Consider the following 24,090-nt stretch of genomic DNA (forward strand, 5'->3'; position numbering starts at 1 on the left):
GGGCTTCGACAAGGTGATGGTCTATCCTGCATGATGTTCAACGTGGCACTAGAAGGTGTTATTCGACGAGCGGTGGGCGAAATGCGGGGCACGATTTTAAACAGATCCAGTCAACAGCTTATCTGCTTTGCCGATGACATTGATAAAGTCGGCAGATCATCTGTGGCTTCGAGGAGATCTACCGCAAACTAAAACGCGAAGCAGGAAAAATTTGGGTTGATGATTAAAACGTTTAAGACGAAGAACATGCTGGCCTGCGGATTCGAGACCGACCGAACCCGCTATTCCAGTAATAATAAGGTCACGATCGAAGTCGAAGACTTTTACCTATCTCAGCTCACTGGTGACCGCAGACAATGACACCAGCAGATCCGGCGGCGAATGATCAGCGGAAGTCGTGCCTATTACGCACTCCACAAGCAACTGCGGCGCGGTCGGGAAGACTTTGCCCTCGCACGAAGTGTAACCTGTATATGACGCTCATTAGACTGGTTGTTCTCTACGGGCACGAGAAGTGGATATTGCTCGAGGAGGACTATCTACAAAAAGGTCAGGGATGCCAACAAACAGAAACCATCGAGCAACATTAGCGGAGATCGGATACCGAACCGATGTGGATGCATTGGTCGCATTATAACGTTCTCTGTGTTATATGTAACTGAGATAGGGGCCTCCGTACGCATCTGTTTTTCGGAATGCAACAACGTCTTGGTGGAGTTCGGGTAAAAAGGAACATCACGACGGTCTTCCTGAGAGATAATTGGGTTACCTGCGGACCTTGCGAACCGGTGACTGTTTAAAGTAATAAGCAATGAATAATGAACAAGAAATTTTAGATGGAAATCGGCAAAGATTCACGCGACGAAAAAAACAAAGGGTTTGGAAACTTGGAACGTGGACATCGTAGCGCAGCTAGAACGTGAGTACGACCGCTGCATGGTAGTTTTGTGCCTTTCATCTTTTTGGGCTCTAGCGTTTTATGTTCGCCAGATCTCTCTACGAACGAAAATCCGAATCTTCAACTCAAACGTCAAATCCGTATTGCTGTACGGGTGCGAAACTTTGTGCACATATGCGGTAACGACGCGAAAACTGCAAGTATTTGTAAACCGCTGTCTGCGAATATCATCCGCGCTTGGTGGTCTGGCAACCGGATCTCGAATGAGGAACTACATCGCCGGTGTCATCAAAGGGCGCTAGAAATCGAGATTCGAGAACGTAAGTGGAGATGGATTGTGCACACGCTGCGAAAAGATGAAAACGAGATTTGCAGAGAGGCGCTGGACTGGAATCCAGAAGGACATCGAAGAAGAGGCAGACCCAGACACTCGTGGCGGCGAAGCCTAGCCGCTGAAATCCGAACTGTCGACGAGAATCTTGACTGGGACCAGGTGAAGACGCTGTCTCCGGATGGCCAACAGTGGAGGTCTTTTACCACGGCCCTATGCACCGGAGGATCGGCGCGGGATCATTAAGTAAGTAAGTAGTGTTATGTTCGGTGAAATGATCCAACTCCGATTTATACCAGAATTAGAGAAGTGAGCGAAATGCTAACTAGTTTTATAACAGCTTCTATTCATTTCATGGCAATGAACTGAAAGCGATGCGTTCGTTCCATTTCAGACTGCAAACCAGAGCTTACGTATTTTCTACACACATCCGAAAACTTGGTCCAACAAAAATAAATAACTTTAAAGTGACGACAAGGACAATTATTAGTTTTTTTTTGGATAATCACATCGGCGGAAGCGTGATGGAAAGCCGTGGGTGATTTGGTTTGATTTAGAGCGTTTGAGTGCAAGTTTGGGGCGCAAAACGTACAAATTGAAGAAACACGATATAATTTTTGCATGCATTAAAAAGACTTTTAGATTTGTTGAATCCAAATAATTTTTTTTTTTTTTTTTCATGCGGCAGCTTTATGAGAAATCACACGGCCCTTTTGAGGCCAAAATTTTTCACCGCGGGGGAAAGCTAGGTAAATGAAATGGGAAGGATTGGGAGGAGACCGCAATACACCGGGCGGATTAAGAATGTGTCTCATTTAAACTCCGGTTGCTCTCTGACAAGTCAAACCCTGGCGAACCAGGGCTGGGCTTGCCAATGAGCTGTATTGCGAGCGAGGGTATTTTATATCGGTTGAATAATGTGTAACACTGTGTCATGTGAAATGAGCAACAAATAGTAGCTTTAGAGGGCTGAGGTTTGTCGTGATAGTATTATTGTGTCGTGTGAAGTGAGCCTTTGTAAGGCCGAGTTTTGTTTTCACAGTGAGTAGTATTGTGTCATGTGAAGTGAGCAACAAATAGTAGCCTTTGTAGGGCTGAGGTTTGTTGTCATTTTGAAAAGTATTGTGTCATGTGAAGTGAGCAACAAATAGTAGCCTTTGTAGGGCTGAGGTTTGTTGTCACAATGAAAAGTATTGTGTCATGTGAAGTGAGCAACAAATAGTAGCCTTTGTAAGGACGAGTTTTGTTTTCACAGTGAGTAGTATTGTGTCATGTGAAGTGAGCAACAAATAGTAGCCACTGTAGGGCTGAGGTTTGTTGTCACAATGAATAGTATTGTGTTATGTCTCGCGTGAGCTTTCATTACGTCGAATGAAACAGAAACACCGAACCGAGAAAAACGCTTCTGAAATTTGAAGAGTGTTTTTCAAATCCTATTTTCATTCCTTCGCCGATAACCCTTAAAAAAATAGGCAATATTCATGGAAACTAATTGTGTCAGATATTCCACATTATGAATTTAATTTTTTGCAATTTTTAGAGCTATTTTTTAATCATATAGGAACATACGACATATTCAAACATAAATCGTTCATACGTCTGAACACATTCGTCGTTTGGAGGGGAAATTTGTTTCATTCGTCTCTTTTCTTTCGTCCTTTGATTCGTTCAACTTGCACTTACGCCCAAATGTTTCTGATGCAAATACTATGGGAAATTTTCAATTTTCTCGGCGTAGTGGCTGTTAAATAAGTGAAATATCTAGTGTAGCGGTAAATTGGTAAGTAAATGCATAATGAAATGTGTGAATCGGGTGCGCCATCGGTCAAACCAGCTCGCTGCTGCTGATCAGCTTTCTGTTGCCGACCAGCTGGAGGGGAAATTTGTCTCATTCGTCCTTTGATTCGTTCAACTTGCACTTACGCCCAAATGTTTCTGAGGCAATTACCGGTAAATTTTCAATTTTCTCGGCATAGTGAATGTTAACTTATTGAGTTGTCGAGTGCAGCGGTAAATTTATTAGTGAATGCGTAATATAAGTGTGAATCGGGTGATTGGGTGACTAACAGCAGCAGGCTGCTGCCGCTCAGCCTGATGCAGTTAGTTGATAGGTTTGCTGCTACTGCTGCTGTTCGGTTTCTTTTCCTTGCTGCATTATTTTACAGCGTTCGAAAGCCTGCTTGAGTATCGATTTAAGAACGCTTGAAAAGAAGAATCTGAAATAATATTCATTGCCAGGTTGATATTCTGAAAACCTCTACCTGTATACACTTGTTTGCTCATGGAATCCATAGCGAATGTGCTAGGTTTTTCTTCCTCTGCACATTCGCCGTTTGGAAGAAGGGACGTAAGCAACATTGAAATTGGCAATCAAGGTTTTGTTTCATTCGTCATTTTGGAAGTCTTAAATTTTATATATTAAAAGGGTTTAAATTGATTGTTTTATCAATCACATAGGTAGATAATGTTATAATGAAGCTTTTTTAGTGAATATCTCAGTTTTTCAAATTTTGTTTCATTCGACGTAATGAAAGCTCACGCGAGATGTGAACAACAAATAGTAGCCTTTGTAGGGCTGAGGTTTGTTGTCACAGTGAGTAGTATTGTGTTGTGTGGAGTGAGCAACAAATAGTAGCCACTGTAGGGCTGAGGTTTGTTGTCACAGTGAATAGTATTATGTTGGACCCTACCTGTCACCTAACCTTACTCGATTCAAGAACTTTGAGCCTATGATTGTTTTCGCTTGAGATTAGCATAGATTGTCTAATAAAATATATCTCCAAATATGTAATTATATTAACAACTTGGATACCATAAAACCGAATCTCCATTGAAAGGTGTTTATCACTGGCAGCACTTGTAAAAATTCTACGTTACACAAAGAATAAAAAATAAACTGATTAATAACCGAACAGGACTATACTACTAATGACAATGCTGTTCTTCTAAAGCCTCATCGCTAACTCTGAGCAACTTCTCAGAGCAACTTTCCTCAATCTGTTTCAGTTGAAATAAATTACATTCCTATTTTTGATTCCCGATATTATTTTCCTGGACTATCTTTTATTATTGTTTTTCCAAATCGTACCATCTTTCTTCGACTTCCTTAATTGAATTTCAAACCTAACCGAATATTAGGCAAATCTAGCAAAAAGCGTTGAAATGAGAAAGAATTATTGTTAACAGGAAACTGTCCAAAAAGCATTCTGATCCAATGAGCCTCTAGTTCTTGTAAAATGCTTGATTTAAGAATAAGCCTTCGAAATTCATAAACCGCAAATGCACACTTACTAGAGCATTGGGGACGCGAATACTACTACCTTTACCACATTGAGTTATTAATCCGTGACTCCTTGAAGCCTAGGATACGGGGACACATCTGGACTTCTTAAACATGGACCTGAAATATAAAACTTTATTAACCCTCCAAAGCCGTTCGGGTCAATATGACCCGAAGCGCACATTTCAAACATCTTTATCATCATTCCAATATACTGATGAACTGGTAGTTTTGACAGACCAAGTATGTTCTATGAAAATAATGATCAAATTAATGTCAAAAAACTAAAATTTGAGTTTTCAAAATCGGTTCATTGAGAAATGAAATACAGCTAAGCAAAGCAAAAACTGGATGTCGCTTTTTTTAAGTAAGACTTTTTTCTACCGGAAAATCTGTCATAGCGGTAAAAACTTTCATTGGACCCCAACATATTTATACATTGTCGGATAGATGGATTCTTGACAATTTCAAACATCAATGAAATAATTAAATACAGAAAAGCTGTCAGAAGTTATGAGTATTTTAAAAATAAAATTGATTTTTCGGACTTTTAACTTTCTGAACCAGTTTCTGAAATCCTGGTAATACATATCGACTTTATTTTGAAATGATGAGTAATTAGAATAAATTACCTACACAATGAATATAATATCATCAAAATCGGTTAACATTTACAGCCAGTAGAACGAAATCAAATTACAACGCATATTTCCCCGAAACGGATATTTAGCGAACGGCTTTGGAAGGTTAAACAAATTGTATGAATAATTATATCAGGTCAAACAATCAATACTGATCGGACCATATTGAACACTGGTAAGACGTTAGTTTAAAGCCGTGGGGCCAACACGTAGGTTCCGTTTCACTGGTGTTCATCAGTGATCCGTTCGTGCTCGCAAGATCTGGTGTGATATTTACACTATTCGATGTTTTAAGATCTTGCGCGACAAGGCATACCCATTTATATCAGAGTGATATAAATGAGCCTCTTACCAGGCCCACGGAGATTTGTTGAATCCAAATAATAACTACAAAATGTTTCTTTCGGCTACTCAAAAAAGGGAAGAAGCATAAAAATATAAAGCATGATGCGTTTTCTAAATGATGTTTAGGAAATGAAATACTTTATAAAAATTACGACAAAAATTCATATGTTAAATGGATTGATGCTAAATTTGTGAAACGAGCCTCGCCAAATGTTTTCCGAATATGTTTCGGCAGGCACTCCATCAACACCCACAGGAATCAATTGAGAATCACGGAGCGAAGGCAAACTAGAACCAGATTTATGATCGATGTCCAAAGAAGGAAACGGCCTAGGGAGGAAAACGAACCAGAGTAGGATGATTTTCTCGAATTTCCCGAGCAATCAAAAAAGTTACAACAAAGTCGAGAGATTTTAAAAACCTTGGATCGAAGTCTGATAGAAACCAGAAGTCGATCGCGAATGAATGCCGAAAATTTTAAATTTAAAAGTGAAAATTTATTGAAAGGGGCCGTTCATATACCACGTGGACAACTTAGGAGAAGGTGGGGGGTGGGGGGGGGGGGGGTTGTATGAAAATGTCCACGCTTGTCCACGGAGCGGAGTTTAGGGGTTTGGGTCATGTCCAGGTGGACCTACTTACTTCCAAAATATGTTCTAAAGGTGAATAAATATTGAGATGTTTAAACAAAAATCTTAAAATTGCAAAGCTATCCGTTCAAGATTGAACAATTAGTAGCAACTTGAAAGTAGAAGATAAATATGATAATTTAGAAATTTAAAATTTCTAAAATTATTTTATATCAGGAAATTTTTTATTCGTTTTTTCAAAATCAGCCATTTAAAAAAAGACAAAAAGTAGAGGCAAAAAAGAACTTTAAATCTGTCCACGTGGACATCCGGGGAGGGGGGTAGGGGTTTGTCAAATGTCCACGCTTGTCCCCGGAGGGGGTCAAAAATCTCATTTTACTGTCCACGTGATATCTGAATGGCCCCGAAGTACATGAAGTTTTCAATATCCTATTGTAAAAATGAATATCTAAAGTTTGAAAAGTTAAAAAATGTGATTTAAAATTTACAAAAGGATTTTTTTTTTAAAATTCTGAATAGTTTGTAGCGATAATCTTTAGGGGAAAGAACTGTTATGTTTGGTAAAATGATGCAACTCCGATTTATACCAGAATTAGAGACGTGAGCGAAATGCTAAGTAGTTTTATAGCAGCTTCTGTTCATGCCAATAAACTGAGATGCGTTTGTTTCGTTTCCGACTGCGAACAAGAGGTGGCGTATTTTTTACACACATCCGAAAACTTGGACCAACAAATAACTATAACTCAAAATAATCTTAAATAGTTTTGTATAAAGTAAATTTCTTCACATCGATAGATATGCATTTTAAAATAAATTTTAGATTAATAGCTGTTGTATACTTTATGGGTCAGTAACATACCAATTCAAAGTTTTTTCTCATTCTGACAGTTGCAGAAACCAAAATTTAAATTTAACACATTTAAATAATTTCGGCACAAATAAAAAGTGTTGCGCAAGTGGAATAGATTTTATTGTAAATCGTATGAATTATCTTTAAACACGTGTGTCATAACATATCTAAATGCAAATACCTCTTGTAAAAAATGGCCTATTCGTTAACACTTATCAATATCAATCATATTATTTGCCGCACACTTTCATTGTTACCAATCACCTTATTTTTTTTTTTGGTAGTTTATAATGTGATTTATTTCACACTTGGAAAATATTAACACAAAAAGTAATGACAAGACCTTTTCGTTGCCTAGAACCTAGAACTGTGCTCCACAGTTTGTGCACCGTTTGTTCTTCATTGCTAAACAGCAAAGGATGCCTACAGGGAAGCAAAAAATGGCACAACAAACCCCACAGCACGTGTAATCGTCCTCGAGCATGCCAATGCGACAGGCCGGACATCCCCCGACCACAATAATTTCTTGTGGTATCAGTACCGCAGTCGTAGTTGTACTGGCCGCAATACCACCCCCTGTCGGAGGCATCACAGTTGGACCTACCTTAGCTGGGACTGCATTTCCGGTAACATCCATAGATCCATAACCATGATTGGGCATCGGCCTTTGATACGCTGTGGGAACTCCCGGATACATCTGTTGAGGATATGGAGCCGATGGGGCCACCGTTATCACTGCCGGAATATCTAAATCAAACATTTACACAGTAATGGTGTTTCAATAAACAATATTGAAAATTCACCAGCCAATGACTCATCCAATGGCTGTGATCTTACTTTGAACTGGTGGATTCCCTTGAAAACTTTCCGAGATCACCTCTTCGTAGGATGGTGGATTCTTCATTTCCGCCATGTTCTGATTACGGATCTTTACACTTGTTTGTATAATCTGATCGAAAAAGATTCGATCTCAACAAAAGCTGCGAAATGAATGTTCTATTTCAAAATCGCGGAATGATCGTCGCGAAAATTATTGTTTTTCTCATTTACTAGAGGCACCAGATGAACTCATTAAAATCATTCGAAACTTATTTCACTGTAATCGCTCTTTTCCAAACAATTTTGAAAATTTTAAAAACTTTTAAGATTTGTAAAAACATGTTCGTCGTTTGTTAAATTATGATGTACATGTAGATTGTGGATAGCTGATAATATAGTTAATCTATTCAATTCATTTCTAAAGAAATTCTTTCCACACTGATAGGAAGATCTGGAAATGATGTTTTCTAATTTATACTCTTAAATTTGTTCCTTAAATCTGTTTAAATTTAATGCAAAGAATGCTGTAAGTTTTCAAATTTTTGTAGTCCTATTCATAGATTTTTTTTCAATCTGTTTGATTTGAATAATTTATTGTTGTCCATGCATGAGTTTTATAATCAATGCTGTTTTAAAGGTGTAGAAATTTTTTTTTTTCAGTCTGTTTGATTTGAATTTTTTGTTGTCCATGAGTTTAATCAATGCTGTTTTAAAGGAGTAGAAAATTATTTTCTTAGTAGAACTACTGTTTTCTGTTGTTTTGAAACTATTGGTATGGAAATGAATTTGATATAAATTTGCATACGATCTGTAATTGATTTGGATTATTCTAGTTTCATTTTATGTGAATTTGGTACATTTAATGTAGACATAATTTCTGTTATTATAAAGTGATTGTTTTGAGCTTTGAATTTCTGACGGTCTTTCCAACTGAACTTAAAATTTATTAAAATCAAATTGAAAAGTTAAATACTTTACTGGCACCGCTGAATTTCAAGGAAAAACTGGAACTGACAGCATGTGAGTTTGCGGAACGAACAGGGATGCCAGGTGTTGAGGATGAAAAATCTGGGCAATTTTGAAAAAAAGTCTGTGTGTGTCTGTGCATAAGGAAAATCACAAATTTGGTACTAAACAAGAAATTAAATTTGGTGAATCGTGTGTGAGCGGAGGGGGGGGTTGAGGTGTGTTTGTGCTATGGTGTACGGGTTATTTTCGTGTTGATAACTACATAACAAACACTTTTTCCTACCACGTACCATGCCGATCTTATTTAAAAAACGATTGATTGGTCATATCAAAGAATACAAGTCAGATTTTAGTCAAGTCTGTCACTTACATATCAAATCTGATACATTAATATTGATTTTATCTGTCAATTTTGAAAGTCTGTAAAATCTGGGCACTCTCAGCAAAAATCTGGGCAAAATCTGTGTCTGACCAATATCTGGACGAAGGGTCAAAAGTCTTGGTTTTACAGACAAATCTGGGCACCTGGCAACCCTGGGAACGAAGAAAATACGTCATTGTTTTTCAATGTTTTTCATTCCTCCATCAATGCGAGTAGTCTAACTGCATTTTGTGAAAAATTCGTGTAGACGGCCCAGAGTCCGCGGATTTTCCCAATCAACGTTGCTGTAGGGTAATTTAGAAAATGCTATTCTTATATTACACAAAATTCTATAGGTTCCGTTTCTTTATTTCAGTTTTGTTTCGATATAAAAATCGACAACTATTGTAATCTGCGTGGGGTGCGATCTCAATAATTCATTCGTGATTCAGCGCTAGAAGTCGATACGGATTGGTGACTCAACTATCTTAAAAAAAAGTCCGCTGCCGTTTGCTGATAAGAAACAATCATGACTGAACGCCACACCTTCGGGGGCAATTTGAATCCCATCACTTGCCACGCGTGGAACAAGGATCGTACGCGTAAGTTGTTTTAAACTTATTTTTTATGTTTAGTAATGTTCATCTATTCTTTATTGTATGAAGATTTAGCTAGCTTTGATATAGGGTGAAAAACGGTTTAGCTATTTTTGAGAAAATTTTACCTAAATGAAACTTTCAGACAGAAGTGTTTCTTCAGTCATATGTAAATAAATTTCCTTAATATTTAATATGGGATATACCCGATGTTATATTTTCTCATCCAGACAAAGAAAGTCTGCTGGAGCTAAGATTATCTTAACTCCAGCGATTTTATAACTTATTTAGTTTTTATCTAGCTTAGTTCGATTGCAGCATGTTGCTCAAATCTTTTCGTTGCCGTGCTATCTGTGCATTCGTCCTGAGTTGAAGCCATCTAAAATTAAAGAAGTCATCAGAGAATAAGAAATTTGATAGCTTTTTTTATTGAAGTTCAAGAGTTTGATTAAAGTTATAGAAACAAGACGAAATTCAAACGATAAAAACCAGTCACGATAATTTTTTTGTTTTTCTACTCCAGAAATCGCCATCTCGCCGAACAACAACGAGGTGCACATCTACAAGCGGGACGGTTCCGAATGGAAGCTGTTGGACGTGTTGAACCAACATGATCTCCGGGTGATGGGTATCGATTGGGCCCCGAACACAAACCGGATCGTGACCTGTGCCGTCGATCGGAACGCCTACGTGTGGACCCAAGGCGACGATGGCAAGTGGAAGCCAACGTTGGTGCTGCTGCGAATCAACCGGGCTGCGACCTGCGTGCGTTGGTCTCCGCTGGAGAACAAATTCGCCGTAGGGTCAGGAGCACGGCTGATTTCCGTTTGCTACTTTGAGTCCGAGAACGACTGGTGGGTGTCGAAGCACATAAAGAAACCGATCCGATCGACGGTGACCTCTCTAGATTGGCATCCGAACAATATGCTACTGGTCGCAGGTTCGACCGATTACAAGGTTCGGGTGTTCTCGGCCTTTATCAAAGACATCGAACAGCACCCGGAACCGACGGCTTGGGGACCAAAGAAACCGCTTGGCCAGATGTTGGCCGAATTCAAAAACTCTTCCAATGGGGGTGGATGGGTTCACAGTGTGAGCTTCTCGGCTGACGGAAACCGCATTTGCTGGGTAGGTCATGACAGTGGAATAAATGTGGCCGAGGCCGGCAACGGTAACGTGGTCATTAAGATCAAAACAGAATATTTACCATTCCTTTGTTGCGAGTGGATCTCGCCACAATCAATTTTGGTATCTGGCCACAGCTGCGTTCCTCTGATTTATTCCTTCGAGGGAGGAAAGATAACACTGGCCGCAAAACTAGATCAGTCAACGAAGAAGGAACAAGGAGGAATATCGGCGATGAGAATTTTCCAATCTTTGGACCGTAACTCACGTACCGAGAATTCCGACACCAACCTGGAGTCCATCCACCAGAATGCGATTACTTGTGTGTGCATCTACACCGGAAACAAGGGTAACGCGCAGCGTATCAGCACTTCCGGTATGGATGGACAGTTGGTCATCTGGGATATCAACTCGTTGACCCGTTCTATGCAAGGCTTGCGCATCTAAGTGGGTAAAAAACCTAGCAGTATTGATACATTTTCAAAGAAAGGTAAACGCATTTTTATTCGTTCATCAATACATTAAATTTTGCATGAACATTTCCGAAAAGAATTGCCCAGATCCAGATTGAATTTTGACAATTTTCCCAAAGCCATTAATAAAATATTACTTTCAAGTCTCAAGTAAACATTGGATACAGTTGCTACGATAGAACTAAGAGAAAGTTTCCCGCATTGTAAATACCTACGAATGGCTTATCTTTGAGTTCACTAATTCACACTGTTTGTGTTCGGAAAAAGTTTTACGATTAAAAATTTAGCAATACCTTCGATGGATAAAACTGTTCGATAACCCCGATAGTATAAATTGTGTAAAATTTAAAGGTCGCAATTCATTCGTTTCTGCAAATTTGGTAAAAGGAGCAACGTTTGTGACCACAATGTTACACAGCCAGCTGGAGAATGCGGACTATCACATACGGCAGCAAACGCTGAACCCGATTCAACGCCAGCAGCTCGAGGACAGCCGTCGTATCAAAGAACGAGCCGAACAGCTTCTGAACAGTAAGTCGCTCTGAAATGATAATCTTGATGGGAAGTATTAGTTGAAAATCAAACAAATGTTTAAATAATTACTGAAAAATCGAAAATCCACGATCGATCGATCGACTGCAGTGCACCAACAACAATTCTGCCGTCATATGCCGAAGTGACAGACCTATATGCAAATTTTAGGTTTCGCCAATCAGAGCGTTTTTCTCTTCCCCGCATTCCACTTCTCCGGGACTTTTCATGAAATGTGATCTGTATGCAGTATCACATTTCATGAAAAGTACTAGAGAATCATATCACGGCAGAATTGCAATGTTGCAAAGCATTCAAAAAAGATTCGTTGACATTAGGGTGCACCAAAAATAGGGGTATGTTTTTGAATAAAAATATTAGGGACTGAATTCGTTCCTTGACCCCATTAAGCTTATTCTAAGAGCTCGCTTTACAACCCTCAATTTCGTATGGTAATATTGTTCAGTAAACTAAAACTAAAAAAAAACACTGTTTTGGCTGTATTTTTATTCGCATGCATTGATTGTGCTACCCATTTGGTTTTCTTAATTGAAACGTAATTTCGCACATTTCCTTAATACCGTCACATGATACGAGTTACGACAAAAAATGTATTAAGGGTCGAAGAGTAGAATCACCAACTGCATAGCGTATTGCAATCGCAAGTCTCATTTGTAACGCCCTTAATATTAATTGTCATTATGATAAAAATAACCGTTATTCTTTCCAACAGATGATTCTTCACCAAGTCACATGTACCTCAGCAAAATGAAGATACAAGCCGATGTGAATCTTCTTGATAAACATGACTCTTTCTATCACACTACCAAAAGTTTATTGGTTTTATTCCAAATAATGGGAGTTATGCCGATTATGAGAGCTCCCAAAGGTTGTCGTTTTTTCAAAGAATAATTTCGTATTCAGCTGATACCTCTTTAAACCCTCTTTAAGGTGTCAACATGCCAAGAACGACTTTCACCTGGGGATCGAAAGCGTTCCTCTGGGCGTACTTCATCTACGCCTGCGAAACCGTGGTGGTAGTGCTGGTGGCCAAAGAGCGTATCAACAAATTCATCTACAACAGCGATAAGCGTTTCGACGAAGTAATCTACAACATAATCTTCATGAGCATTCTGGTGCCGCATTTTCTGCTACCGGTGGCTTCATGGCGAAACGGCTCCGAGGTAGCGAAGTTTAAAAACATGTGGACCGATTACCAATACAAGTATTTGGTAGTCACCGGAACTCCGATAGTGTTTCCCAAACTGTACCCGATAACGTGGGCTTTGTGCGTCGTTTCCTGGTCGTTGAGCATTGCGATCATCTTGTCCGAGTACTACCTGCAGCCGGATTTTCAGTTTACCCATACCTTCGCTTACTACCACATCATCGCGATGTTGAACGGATTCTGCAGCTTGTGGTTAGTGGAACAGTTTTTGTGAAGTTCTAGGTTCAGTGTTGTAGTTTTCTGAAATGTTTGTAGGTTTGTAAATTGCACTGCCTTCGGAGAAGCTAGTCGAGCTTTCGCCAAAGAGCTGTCCAAAATACTGGCTACCAAAAACCCTGCTGATAAGCTGACCGAATATCGTCATCTATGGGTTGACCTTAGCCACATGATGCAGCAACTGGGTATGATACCTTTACTCGGTTCATCGTTCCAACATTCTCTAATTTCTGGTTGTCATTTCCGGCCTAGGGAAAGCCTATTCCAACATGTACGGTATCTATTGCTTGGTGATATTCTTCACCACCATAATCGCTACGTACGGCTCGTTAAGTGAAATCATTGACCACGGGGCAACGTATAAAGAAGTCGGACTCTTCGTGATCGTGTTCTACTGCATGAGCTTGCTGTTCATCATCTGCAACGAGGCACACCACGCTTCGAAGAGGGTATGTTGTTTTATCTTCTTTTTTTATTGTTCTGTTGTGTCGCCGGAATGTTGCAGTTTGTTAATTTTCAAATAGATCCTACAATTAATGCAATAATTTAAGAAAATGTTTCCAGGTCGGACTGTACTTTCAAGAACGTCTACTGAATGTCAACCTGACGGCTGTGGATAAAGCTACCCAGAAGGAGGTGGAAATGTTCCTGGTAGCGATCGACAAAAATCCGCCCACAATGAATCTCGATGGCTACGCTATCATCAACCGTCGATTGATAACAGCTGTAAGATCATGATCAGGTAATTTTTTTTATGACTTTGTAAGGATCTATTTTCTCATTGTTTCAGAACCTGTCCTTCATGGCAACATATCTGGTGGTGCTGATGCAATTCAAGCTGACCCTCCTTCGGCAAGGAGCTAAGAAAGCGATGATTATGGCACTCAAAGCCAACATGACCAGGGCAGCTGCCAATCGACACGCTCCTCCAGAGGAACCATTAATGCAACAGTAATATGAACATAAAACGAGTTCTTTCTTAGAAATACAACATGTGATAATTTTAAGACAAAAAATCAGACTTATTAGATTCCATTGAAAGGTGGAATTTATTGTTGTTTTTCATTACTCATTCGTTTCCTCCCTTCCGATACAACAACTTTACACGCATATCAGTAGCAGCAATTCGTGGTCCGGGTGCCACTCACAGAACGGCAGATCCGGAGCACTCATCGTTCCAGTTCAAAAGCCTCCCGCATCGCAAAGGTTTTAGAACTTGGTGAACTTCTTCTTAGCGCCAGCCAGCTTGCTCACCTTGAGCACGTTGAAGCGCACGGTCTTGGATAGGGGCCGGCACTCACCAACGGTCACAATGTCTCCGGCCTCAACGTCTCTGTTGGATTGGAAACAAATAAAAAATGGAGAAAAGAAAGATTGAATTTTGTTATAGTTGAATTTGGAGACGCTTTTAGATGTTTGTCATGTTTAGGATGGTTTTCACATAATTTTAACGTCGACCTAAACCAAGCTTTAGAGCTTTTGATCTTAGGGTGGTATTCTTGGATTTACTGATTTATCATGATCGGAAGAATTATATTTCTGAGGTCAGAATCATTGTTGGTTCTAGAAGGCGCTGATGGTGCGGTTTTTTTTCACGATTTTTAAGACCAATATGGAAAATTACTTCAGCCTCGAAATACACAGATCCCAAATTACACCAACCTGTATGCACTTTAACATTGATATTACATCGGAAACAATTAATGATGTTTCAAAGCTTAGCTGTCTGTTTTCATGTTTCAAAGAACCTTAATTACTCAACTGTTGGTATACAAATTAAATCTTGACAAATTATGAGTGACAAACTATAATTTTGAAACTCAACAAGCCTACCGAAGTTTAGATGTTTTTTTTTCTGTAACAGCTACTTGCATCGGAACGCCAATCCGAACCCAAAACGGTTCTCGAAACGCGTTCCGTGAATAGTCATGCTGCTTCCCCGAGGGGGATTAATCTAGCAAGATTAAATAGCATCATTCTATTGATATTTCGAATGACACAGAGTGAACACTTGCTGTGAAAATATCCTGAATTGCTTCAGGTCCTTCACCGAAACTCACCTAAAGCACGGGGACAGATGCACGCTCAGGTTCCGGTGCCGCTTCTCGAAACGATCGTATTTGCGGATGAAGTGCAGGTAGTCCCTCCGAATCACGATGGTCCGCTGCATCTTCATCTTACGTACCACTCCGGTCAGGATACGACCCCGAATCGAGATGTGACCGGTGAAGGGGCATTTCTTGTCGATGTAGGTTCCGGCGATGGCCTAAAACAAAGACATTTTTTATCAGTTCATGGATTTTTTGCTTGATCGCAAGAAATGTGTTGAAAAACGATCAGTCAATAAAATTGGGTTTAAAGAAGGGTATCCTCATTTACTAGTCAGAAGACCATCGTGAGGGGTATCATCATGAAAAAAAGCCTGTTCTGCAAGGATTTTAAAACAAGATACTTACTTCTTTGGGGGTTTTGAAGCCAAGACCGATGCTGCGGTGCAGACGGAAACCCTTCTTCTTGTTGACCTGTTTGCGGTTCAGGTTCACACCGATTTGCTTCTGGAACGCACGTTCGTTCTACGGGATCAGGAAGAGAAAAAAAAATGTTAGTGGCACATCAACAAAGCACAACTCGGATGTAAACAAGACGTGTAGTCGACAAATTTTAGGTGGATAAAAATCTAATATCAGAAATGATCATAAATTGGGTTGTAATCTGACAATCTTCACGTTTGTGTCAGCAGACCGTCATGATTTTTTCATCATTTAAACTATTATCGGAGCACAAAATAAAGTTTGTTCCAGCCGGCCAAAAATATCCTTCAACGGGCACGCAAATTCCTCCATCATTTACCGCGAATCCTTACTAGCGAAGGCAGCAAATTAAACACCTTCGGAACCGTAACAGTTTATTTAGCGCTTCCGATATCAAATTATCCGAAACAAAGGCAAAACACCGACCAGAAACCACGAATTCGTCGACGAACACCTAACAAAACCGTACCTGATCAGCCATCTTGATGTTGGGAAAGAAAGAAGGAAACGGCCGAACGCTAACTTTGACACTTCGCTTTGAATTTTGACAGCAGCGAAGGCCGGCACAAGAAAGTGATTCTGTTTTCAAGCTAGCATATGGTATTGAAACGCAAACTTTTGAATTGTCAGTTGTTTTTATTAGGGCAATCACACCACAAATTCAATATTAACCCTGCAAAATTTTCGGCTGATTCGTTTTGATTCCACTAAAGTTAACATTATTCCGGTCAATGCTGGTAACTTAATAATTCATGACTTTTTCTTGTTGATTTGTCATATTAGAATCATTATTGATGATTGGTAATGTTTTTTTTTTGACACCGTATAAGGATTGAGTTGTTTGTTTTTAATTGCTGATCAGTTCATTATTAAAAAATGTCTCAGTTTACATTTTTAATTATTGGAAACAATAAATGATTTGTTCCTATAAAAGCAGCAAAATTTCAACATCCTACAGCTAAATAAATATTATTCAATTTCAATTCAATTTATAATAACGATGGTCATTTACATCGAAATTTGGGTTCGGTCGATTAAAAAAAAGGTTTCTTAGATCTTTCAACATAAGACAAGACAAATTTGAACATTCAATCTAGCGAAATAAACAAAATAACCAACGTTAAAAAACCGAAACATTGAAGATGTTTTAAGAGCGTTATTCTATTTTTAACTTTCTGAAAGTATTTACCTTAGCTCATAAAAATCAAGAGACTCATCGGACTTATCAGCAAGCCTAATCTAGTTTAAAGTTCTCCTAAACTCAATGTTTTCTTGATTATCTGAAATTTGAAATGTACTTTTTCAGTATTTTTAAAAATTTGTTTACAATTTATTAAACGTTGAAGTGTTTCTTATTTAAGTAGTTGATTTTTGGAAAACCCATGATATTTAAAAGCTTTATCATACAAACTTATTTATAAATCCATGAAATGTGTTGAATCATACAAACAAAATTGTTATTTTTTTACATGAAATTTCGGATTTTACTTCTAATAATACGATGATTTATTATACTGTTAAGATGTAACCAGAAAGTATATTTCTTACCAAGAATTACGCACAATTACCATACCATACAGTTTAAGCTGCAGCCGCTTCTTCTTTTAACGAATCAGCGGAAATGACTGGCAGCTCCCGGATGCCGTTCTTATCGATAACGGAAACGTTGAAATTGGGCAGATTAATGATCAAACGTTTCTGGATCTCGGTGACACCTTTCTTCATGATTTCGTAAGCTTCATCCTGGGTGATCTTCTGATGATGGTACCGATCCAGGATGCTGGACACAAACAGGCCCCCATAGCCGTGGGCAGCGTATTTGACTGGCAGTGAATTGGCAAGGTAATCGATGTAGTGCAACTGGGCACCGTCCGCTTCATCGTAACTGGATGGGAAAGAAAAGTTGTCAGTTAATTGGGTTTCCGGAAACTAAGCTTGGTGTCGAAGTACCACAAAAAATCAAAAACAAAGGAAGTCAATTAGCTTAATCAAAAACTTACCCTCCCACCAACACGTTGACGTGGTACGGGGTACGGGATCGCAGGTAATCGGCCAGATTCCGGCGGGTGAAGTGCGAAGCCGATTTCGGCCCCAGTTCGTATCCGTTGCGCATTTTGTACAGCAAAATGTTCTTGCTAATGTATTCGGTAAACTGGACCCGGTCGCCGGCTTCCCCGATGGTGGCCATCATCAAGGTATCCGATATTTTGTAGATTTTATTCTCGTCTGAGGGACAAATTTGTCTTGTTAAAACATGCAGGTTATGGTGACTAGTGTAAAAACTTACCATCTTTCAGAACCATGATCGAGTGGGCGTGTGTGTTATCGGCAGCCAGCATAACAAAGTCAGGGCCGCGGATTCCTATCAGAGTTTCCATTGTAGGATTCAAAGGCTAGTTAACCGGATAATTAAAAAGAAAACGGCTTAAATTCCAAATTTCTGAGACCGCAATAAAAATCCGCTAGCTGGAATGACAAACAAAAATTGCCGAATGTTTGCGTCCGACAGTTTGACGTTTCTGATGGTCGTCCGGTGATTACGACACCATTGTTTCAAATTTCATGCAGAAGGGGGATAGGAAACTACATACACGTTACCGTTTTCAAACTCGAAAGTATGTTTGATGTTCAATCCATGCAAATTTCGATTTTTGAACTAAAAAATTGAGCTCTTGGTGTTTTATTTTGAGCACCTGTATCTGTGGTCTATACTCTAATTTAAACAAGAATTGGACCAAAGAAATTAGATCTTATCCTGTAAAAAACTGGTATCTCCACTCGTGTTCCTTAGAACTTAGAACTACGTCTCTTCAGTTTTGGATCAATGCATATGCCGGTTCCAAAAAAAATTGAGTTCTCTTCTGAAATAAAGAGGATTTGACTATGACTCGTTTAATTCTTGTGCCGTATTCGATTTTCATCTGCAAATTTGCTTTATATTTTATTTCGTCCCATTATTATCTACATGCACCAACTGCTGTCAACTTCATATAAAAAACGCTTTGACAGCACCTAGTGCACAATTGGTGGACCAACAGGGTGAAAACAAACTTTATTTAAAATAGCCTGGTCCAACTTTAATTTGAACAGCTCCTGAATTAACATATTGAGTTAAAGTTTCTCAATTTTGTGAACGCCAACGGAAGCGTGTTGTTATGGTTATACAGAATTCAAAACAACAACATGGTTGCATCGCTGGTCCAGATTTGGCAAAATTTCGGATTTTCGTTTTAAAACTTTTCAAAAAAATCTATTCAACTGGTAAAATTAATCAACACAAGTTTCCGTATGTTGTAATAATTCGACCGATTGCACTGAAGCCTCAAGAAAAAGGGATAATTATTGTTTTTTCTCCGGAAATGGACTACAAGCTCAGCATCATTCGGATGGACCGCGTTTGTCGTTTGTGCATGAACGGTGGTAATGAGTTGCAATCTATTTTCGGACATCCACAGGACATACCGGAACTGGTGCGGCTCCTTGCTAAAGTGGAGGTAGGTGTTTCACCTATAAAAATTTTTTGGTTGTATAATGTTGCTCTTTTAGGTTCTGGAAACCGATACTCTCCCGAAACAGATTTGTCCAGAGTGCGTGACCAACGTGAAGGATGTTTTCAAGTTTAAGGATCTGTGTATGCAAACTGATCGTACCTTGCGGAGTTATGTCGCGGATGAGGAAACACCGCTGGCTCCAGAGTTTATTAAGTACGAAATCGACGAATCAACGAGCGACCACGACGACGGTGGAGTGGGCGAAGAGAATTTCATAGTAACTTTTGAAGGGGACTCTGATGGCAATGAAAAGGTAGAAATAGAAGAAGTAAAACCTGTGAGACGTTTGCGAAATCGGAGTATCAGAAGCGCAGTCATAGATTCAGATGATGAACCGCTGCTTCCCAGAGCGGATAGAATCGATGAATATGACTGTTCACAGTGCGATGAGATATTTAAAGATAAAGCTTTTGTCAAAGTTCACATTCAAAGTGACCATGCAGACGAGATGAGTTCACCGGAAGAAAGGATTCGGCAGTGTTTTTATTGTCCGAAGGCTTACTCGAACTACGAATTTTTGAAAATTCATTTGAGTATCCATCCGCAGGATGAGTGGATCTGCACAATTTGTGATAAAAAAATTAAGAAAAAGGGTAAATTCATAGATCACCTCAGGATGCATGCGGATGAACGTTTCTACGAATGTGAGCTTTGTGGAGACAGTTTCACTACGCACAAGTGTATGCTGGACCATAACAAGGGGCATGAAAGGAAAAAGGGCAAAGATGTGGGTTAAACCCATAATAAAAAAAGTCTTCGTAAGTTAAATATTAATTTTTCTTTTTTTAGCAGAAGATAAAAAACGATGAATGCAGTGATAGCGACGTGGATTCGGCAGCTGAAGATGATCCCGAACTAGAACAAGATGAACACGAAGAATATTTATCGGACAACGAATATTTAACGGTAACCTTATTTAAGCACGATATGTTATGTCTTTTATGATGTTTGCTTTCCTTTTAGACACATTTGGAACTGAACCCAGCTGCTCCGAACCAGTGCACGATATGTGAGAGAATGTTTGATCGAGTTATGTTCGTAAAATATCACTTGGAAAGTGAACACGTCCCGTTGGACGAATCCAATGGATAGTAAGTACCAATTGAACAAAACTTGTTGGAATTTAAATCAAGAGGGTTTTCAATTTATATCTTTTAGTGATTACCAGTGTGCGATTTGTAAGAAAAACTTCGTCGCTTTCGAACACCTCACGAGCCACGTGAAGCTTCACCCTGAAAAGAAATTCTGGCACTGTGTCGAGTGTAAGAAACTGTTTCGGCGATCGGATAAATTCAAGGATCATCAACGGTTGCATCTTAACGATCGGCCTTTCCTGTGTACGTATTGTGGCAAAGATTTTCCGACCACCAAGTACATGAGCCGGCATTTGGCTACACACATGAAGGAGAAGGTTAAAAAACCGGATGAGGTGAGATATTATAGAATATCTTTTGAATACGGCAATTTATTTAAAATACTTTGTCATTTTAGTTCTGCACTTTAAAGTTTAATTTCTTGGGGGTTCAGGAATAATAAATTGTAGTTTTGAATTCGGAATGTCATTACAGCCTTTTTTTGCTCGTAGGACATCATAATTGGTAGCGCTTAAATTCTAGCATAACATAAACGCCCAAATTTATGCAGACACGGATTTAATTGCCCTAAGATTCGTAAACTGAATTTCTATTAAAAATGGCACCCGATTCTAAGTACTTACTTAGCATAAGTTTAAACTATTTTGTTTATCTCTGTCCACCTGTAGGAATTTGAGTGCGAGGTATGTTCGAAAAAGTTCAAGTACAAATCTAACTACACCAACCACATGAAAACACATGGGCCGGAACATGCGAAACAGGTCAAATCCGATCCGGATTCACCGCCGAAGAAGATCTATCTATGCAGTATTTGCGGTCGCAACTGTGGTTCTTCGAGTAATCTGACGGTGCACATGCGAAGGCACAACGGACAAGCCATTTGTTCGTGCTCGGTCTGTGGAAAAGGATACCCCAGGAAGGCGGATCTTGTGATGCACATGCGGAAGCATACAGGTGACATTTCAGCTAGAAATATATTTGTTTCACGTCAATGATACAATTTAACTGTTTCCAATCATTTAGGTGAAAAACCATACGAGTGTTCCACTTGTGGTCGAGGATTTGCCAGGCGAGATAAGCTTCGCATTCACATTCGTACCCACACCGGTGAGAAGCCTTATGCATGTCCTTGTGGTCGTGCTTATGCGCAAGTAAGTTTGCTTTGCACTTGAGTAACATATCAGTATTTAACTCATTCGTTTTATTTTCAAGAAAAATGATCTCAAAACCCACCAGAAACGCAACACTTGCGGACAAAACTTCGACGTTACAAAACTGATGACACCTCACCAGACCTCGATTTGTGTTCGGCAACCCTCACCTGTTCCTATCTCCAAATCGAAATTACCCAAAAACCAGCTATCTACGTCACCCCCTCCTCTTGTCCCCTCAATCACTCCACCCACCCATCAACAACTGCCCCCTCCTTATGAAAATAACAGCATCAACTATAGCGCCCCTTCTTCCACTGTAACAATGATTCCAAGCCTAAACGAAAACGTTTCCTCGATATCACCGGCAGCAGTACAACAGCATCAGCAGGATCAGATGTCTGTCGGCTCGGTGCCCGGCAGTCCGATCAACTTCAAGAACCAACGGCAACAGTTCGACACGTTTTCCGGATTTGTCAATAATCCTTACCAACATTAGTCTAATGGACATCCTGTAAGGTCGTTTGCATGTTCTAATTTTAATTCAACAACTTACTGCCAAACTTTATTTTTCGTTGCTAACGAAAAATTGTGTTTATCAGTCAATTTTAATTGCCATTAATCTGATTTAGAAAAAAAAGTCCTTGGACAAAACAGTGCATAATTGTATCATTAAAGTGTTAGTGATCTTTATTGAGAATTATTATTTTAGTGTATTTTTAGCGTTCGATTCTGTTTGATATAAGCCAATAAAAGCGCGAAAGAGCTAATACCTAGTATATTTAATAAGATGACACTTAAGGCCCGCTACCAATACTTAGCACTTGTTTTTCTACTTTTTAACCGTGCTATAACTTTTGAATTTTCAATATATTAAAAAACCAATGCAAACAATGCTATTTCGGAGCCGAATTTTCTTGGCTTTTTTAACGCTAAACATCTAATTCAAAGAAGTAGCAGAAATGGAAACATCTTTGCAGTAGATCTCCGAACCGGACATATAGAATCCTTGCGCCGTATTCCCAAACCCGACTTTCCCAATTGGGGACTTCCACGAGGCTAGACATCTTTCTGTCGAATCTTGGCCATCATCGGAGGAACTTGAAGAGCAGTCTTCTGGTCACTATCTAGGATTGTTCGATCTTCAGAAAAAGATCGGTATCCAAGAGAGATTCATATGAACACTCCAATGACCGATCGTATCCATTTTCAATAAGAGAAGGCTGTTTTTTTGTCAAAAAAAAAAAAAACTTTAAAAAGGACACGAAATTTTAAAGTTGTATTAATTTTTCTAACCTATGAATAAAAATTGTTTCAAAAAACATTGCAGGAAAAAAAAAATTACGAAAGCCAATCTACCGATTCCGACCATGGAAATTAATAAGGAGAGAGGGGGTGACAATAGAAGAATTTGATATTTGTTCATTTTGATCATCAAAATTTGGATAATTTTGATAAGAAAAAGTGTTGATTTTCGTTTCAATTTCTACTATGTATCAGAAAAAAAAATCTGAATGCAGAGGATTGCCTAAATTTTGTTAATTTTTAACTTTTCCTACATCCAACATTTCTTTAATTTTAGCAGATGAATCAAAATTCTACAAGGGTAGTTCGGACGTGCTTTTGGCGGTGGCTTTATTGAAGTTTTTCGATCGTTAGTTCGAGTGGAAAGCGGCTTTTGGAGGTGTTAAGTGATTGTTGCGCGGGTGATATTGGTGGCTTCGGCAGTGAAATCGGATAAAAAGGGGCAAAATCGGTGGTGAACGAGGGAAATCCGGGTTTCATTCCGGGCTGAAGAGGAAGCCATATTGAGAAAGGCACGAAGAAAATTTAGTGCTGGGAGAGGGCGGCTAAAGTGTTAATTTTTTATTCTCGTGCTGGGAGAGGCGGCAAAAGCAGGGTTGTCAGATGGTTTTTTAGAAAATCTGTATCGGCCTCATGAAAAAATCTGTATTTATCTGTATTTGAACTTATGTCACCAAAAACTTCTATTATTGTTTTCTCTGTTACCTTATTGCTTAATGTGCAATTTTAAAATCAGTTTTAATGATTTTAACGTATTCATTATTTAAAAATTGATTTATTTATTGATCTTAATCTAGAGTGATAAAATGTTTGTTGTAAGTTTTTTAGTAATATGAAAATTATTTCTAATGAAATGAAAAAAATGCAATTTTGTTGGCCGTAGCCTAACAACCTTAGGACCAAATTCTTAAAGTTTGTCACATTTAAGCAGCATTTTGTTGAACATCCTTTCATTTTAATACATAAAACTTTCAAACTACTTTTGTTAAATCGGAAAGCGAAATGCGTGAGATTTAGCTCAATGATTTTAAGTTATAATTCAAAAGAATTAACCAAATAACTATGAATGTGCTTCTGAATTCAGAATCTCATTTCTGGTTACTGAATTTTCTCAACGTTATTTCTAATATCTTAAAATTCAAAAATGTAAAAAAAATTTAAATCAAGTTATGAATGAAAGTTAAACACACAATTATTATTGAAAA

At 38.8% G+C, this 24,090-nt stretch overlaps 6 protein-coding genes across 9 annotated transcripts; 3 read left to right on the plus strand and 3 right to left on the minus strand.

Moving 5' to 3' along the window:
- Positions 1-7,038: 7,038 nt before the first annotated feature.
- On the minus strand, positions 7,039-8,086 carry LOC129742704 (brain protein I3). Its single transcript, XM_055734647.1, has 2 exons — positions 7,773-8,086; positions 7,039-7,682 (listed from the first exon to the last, which is right to left on the minus strand). The coding sequence occupies exons 1-2, from the start codon at positions 7,846-7,848 to the stop codon at positions 7,297-7,299; spliced, it is 462 nt and encodes a 153-aa protein (XP_055590622.1). The 5' UTR covers positions 7,849-8,086; the 3' UTR covers positions 7,039-7,296.
- A 1,161-nt stretch (positions 8,087-9,247) lies between these two features.
- LOC129742690 (actin-related protein 2/3 complex subunit 1A-B) lies at positions 9,248-11,433 on the plus strand. Its single transcript, XM_055734630.1, has 3 exons — positions 9,248-9,396; positions 9,461-9,686; positions 10,204-11,433. The coding sequence occupies exons 2-3, from the start codon at positions 9,614-9,616 to the stop codon at positions 11,250-11,252; spliced, it is 1,122 nt and encodes a 373-aa protein (XP_055590605.1). The 5' UTR covers positions 9,248-9,396; positions 9,461-9,613; the 3' UTR covers positions 11,253-11,433.
- Positions 11,434-11,474: 41 nt separating this feature from the next.
- Positions 11,475-14,582, plus strand: LOC129742689 (gustatory and odorant receptor 22). 3 transcript variants are annotated; one of them, XR_008736548.1, is made up of 7 exons: positions 11,475-11,809; positions 12,543-12,698; positions 12,761-13,229; positions 13,293-13,438; positions 13,506-13,702; positions 13,805-13,979; positions 14,044-14,184. XR_008736548.1 is itself a non-coding variant. In XM_055734628.1 (7 exons), exons 1-7 carry the CDS (start codon positions 11,686-11,688, stop codon positions 14,206-14,208), a joined length of 1,419 nt encoding a protein of 472 aa, XP_055590603.1. In that variant the 5' UTR covers positions 11,475-11,685; the 3' UTR covers positions 14,209-14,582. The 3 variants fall into 3 exon arrangements, 2 of the variants coding, with proteins under 2 accessions (XP_055590603.1, XP_055590604.1); XM_055734628.1 differs by having other exon boundaries at positions 13,818-13,979; positions 14,044-14,582; XM_055734629.1 differs by lacking the exon at positions 11,475-11,809 and adding an exon at positions 12,025-12,165 and having other exon boundaries at positions 13,818-13,979; positions 14,044-14,582.
- LOC129742705 (40S ribosomal protein S11) lies at positions 14,276-16,290 on the minus strand. Its single transcript, XM_055734648.1, has 4 exons — positions 16,254-16,290; positions 15,710-15,826; positions 15,314-15,519; positions 14,276-14,586 (listed from the first exon to the last, which is right to left on the minus strand). The coding sequence occupies exons 1-4, from the start codon at positions 16,263-16,265 to the stop codon at positions 14,463-14,465; spliced, it is 459 nt and encodes a 152-aa protein (XP_055590623.1). The 5' UTR covers positions 16,266-16,290; the 3' UTR covers positions 14,276-14,462.
- A 999-nt stretch (positions 16,291-17,289) lies between these two features.
- LOC129742702 (proteasome subunit beta type-2) lies at positions 17,290-18,290 on the minus strand. Its single transcript, XM_055734645.1, has 3 exons — positions 18,072-18,290; positions 17,785-18,010; positions 17,290-17,669 (listed from the first exon to the last, which is right to left on the minus strand). Exons 1-3 carry the CDS (start codon positions 18,160-18,162, stop codon positions 17,366-17,368), a joined length of 621 nt encoding a protein of 206 aa, XP_055590620.1. The 5' UTR covers positions 18,163-18,290; the 3' UTR covers positions 17,290-17,365.
- A 664-nt stretch (positions 18,291-18,954) lies between these two features.
- Positions 18,955-22,334, plus strand: LOC129742685 (zinc finger protein ZFP2-like). Of its 2 annotated transcripts, none has more exons than XM_055734622.1 (8): positions 18,955-19,278; positions 19,331-20,062; positions 20,125-20,241; positions 20,299-20,426; positions 20,494-20,764; positions 21,098-21,383; positions 21,453-21,580; positions 21,642-22,334. In XM_055734622.1, the coding sequence occupies exons 1-8, from the start codon at positions 19,144-19,146 to the stop codon at positions 22,077-22,079; spliced, it is 2,235 nt and encodes a 744-aa protein (XP_055590597.1). In that variant the 5' UTR covers positions 18,955-19,143; the 3' UTR covers positions 22,080-22,334. The 2 variants fall into 2 exon arrangements, with proteins under 2 accessions (XP_055590597.1, XP_055590599.1); XM_055734624.1 differs by having other exon boundaries at positions 20,128-20,241.
- Positions 22,335-24,090: the final 1,756 nt, after the last annotated feature.

The sequence above is a fragment of the Uranotaenia lowii genome, chromosome 2 (genome assembly GCF_029784155.1).
Source record: "Uranotaenia lowii strain MFRU-FL chromosome 2, ASM2978415v1, whole genome shotgun sequence".
In the NCBI taxonomy this organism is placed as follows: Eukaryota; Metazoa; Arthropoda; class Insecta; order Diptera; family Culicidae; genus Uranotaenia; species Uranotaenia lowii.

What these genes read in the sequence shown, in the direction of transcription:
- LOC129742685 (XM_055734622.1), top strand. Translation starts at nt 19,144, where the DNA reads ATGGACTACAAGCTCAGCATCATTCGGATGGACCGCGTTTGTCGTTTG. An exon ending in CGGACAACGAATATTTAACG is followed by an intron (nt 20,242 to 20,298) that starts GTAACCTTATTT and finishes CTTTCCTTTTAG; the next exon opens with ACACATTTGGAACTGAACCC. An exon ending in TTGGACGAATCCAATGGATA is followed by an intron (nt 20,427 to 20,493) that starts GTAAGTACCAAT and finishes TATATCTTTTAG; the next exon opens with TGATTACCAGTGTGCGATTT.
- LOC129742705 (XM_055734648.1), bottom strand. An exon ending in GCTTCAAAACCCCCAAAGAA is followed by an intron (nt 15,520 to 15,709) that starts GTAAGTATCTTG and finishes TCTTTGTTTTAG; the next exon opens with GCCATCGCCGGAACCTACAT. An exon ending in CATCTGTCCCCGTGCTTTAG is followed by an intron (nt 14,587 to 15,313) that starts GTGAGTTTCGGT and finishes CCAATCCAACAG; the next exon opens with AGACGTTGAGGCCGGAGACA.
- LOC129742704 (XM_055734647.1), bottom strand. Translation starts at nt 7,848, where the DNA reads ATGGCGGAAATGAAGAATCCACCATCCTACGAAGAGGTGATCTCGGAA. An exon ending in AGGGAATCCACCAGTTCAAA is followed by an intron (nt 7,683 to 7,772) that starts GTAAGATCACAG and finishes TGTTTGATTTAG; the next exon opens with ATATTCCGGCAGTGATAACG.
- LOC129742702 (XM_055734645.1), bottom strand. Translation starts at nt 18,162, where the DNA reads ATGGAAACTCTGATAGGAATCCGCGGCCCTGACTTTGTTATGCTGGCT. An exon ending in GATCATGGTTCTGAAAGATG is followed by an intron (nt 18,011 to 18,071) that starts GTAAGTTTTTAC and finishes TTTGTCCCTCAG; the next exon opens with ACGAGAATAAAATCTACAAA. An exon ending in GTCAACGTGTTGGTGGGAGG is followed by an intron (nt 17,670 to 17,784) that starts GTAAGTTTTTGA and finishes TTTCCCATCCAG; the next exon opens with TTACGATGAAGCGGACGGTG.
- LOC129742690 (XM_055734630.1), top strand. Translation starts at nt 9,614, where the DNA reads ATGACTGAACGCCACACCTTCGGGGGCAATTTGAATCCCATCACTTGC. An exon ending in GTGGAACAAGGATCGTACGC is followed by an intron (nt 9,687 to 10,203) that starts GTAAGTTGTTTT and finishes TTTCTACTCCAG; the next exon opens with AAATCGCCATCTCGCCGAAC.
- LOC129742689 (XM_055734628.1), top strand. Translation starts at nt 11,686, where the DNA reads ATGTTACACAGCCAGCTGGAGAATGCGGACTATCACATACGGCAGCAA. An exon ending in AACGGATTCTGCAGCTTGTG is followed by an intron (nt 13,230 to 13,292) that starts GTTAGTGGAACA and finishes AAATGTTTGTAG; the next exon opens with GTTTGTAAATTGCACTGCCT. An exon ending in ACCGTCGATTGATAACAGCT is followed by an intron (nt 13,980 to 14,043) that starts GTAAGATCATGA and finishes TCATTGTTTCAG; the next exon opens with AACCTGTCCTTCATGGCAAC.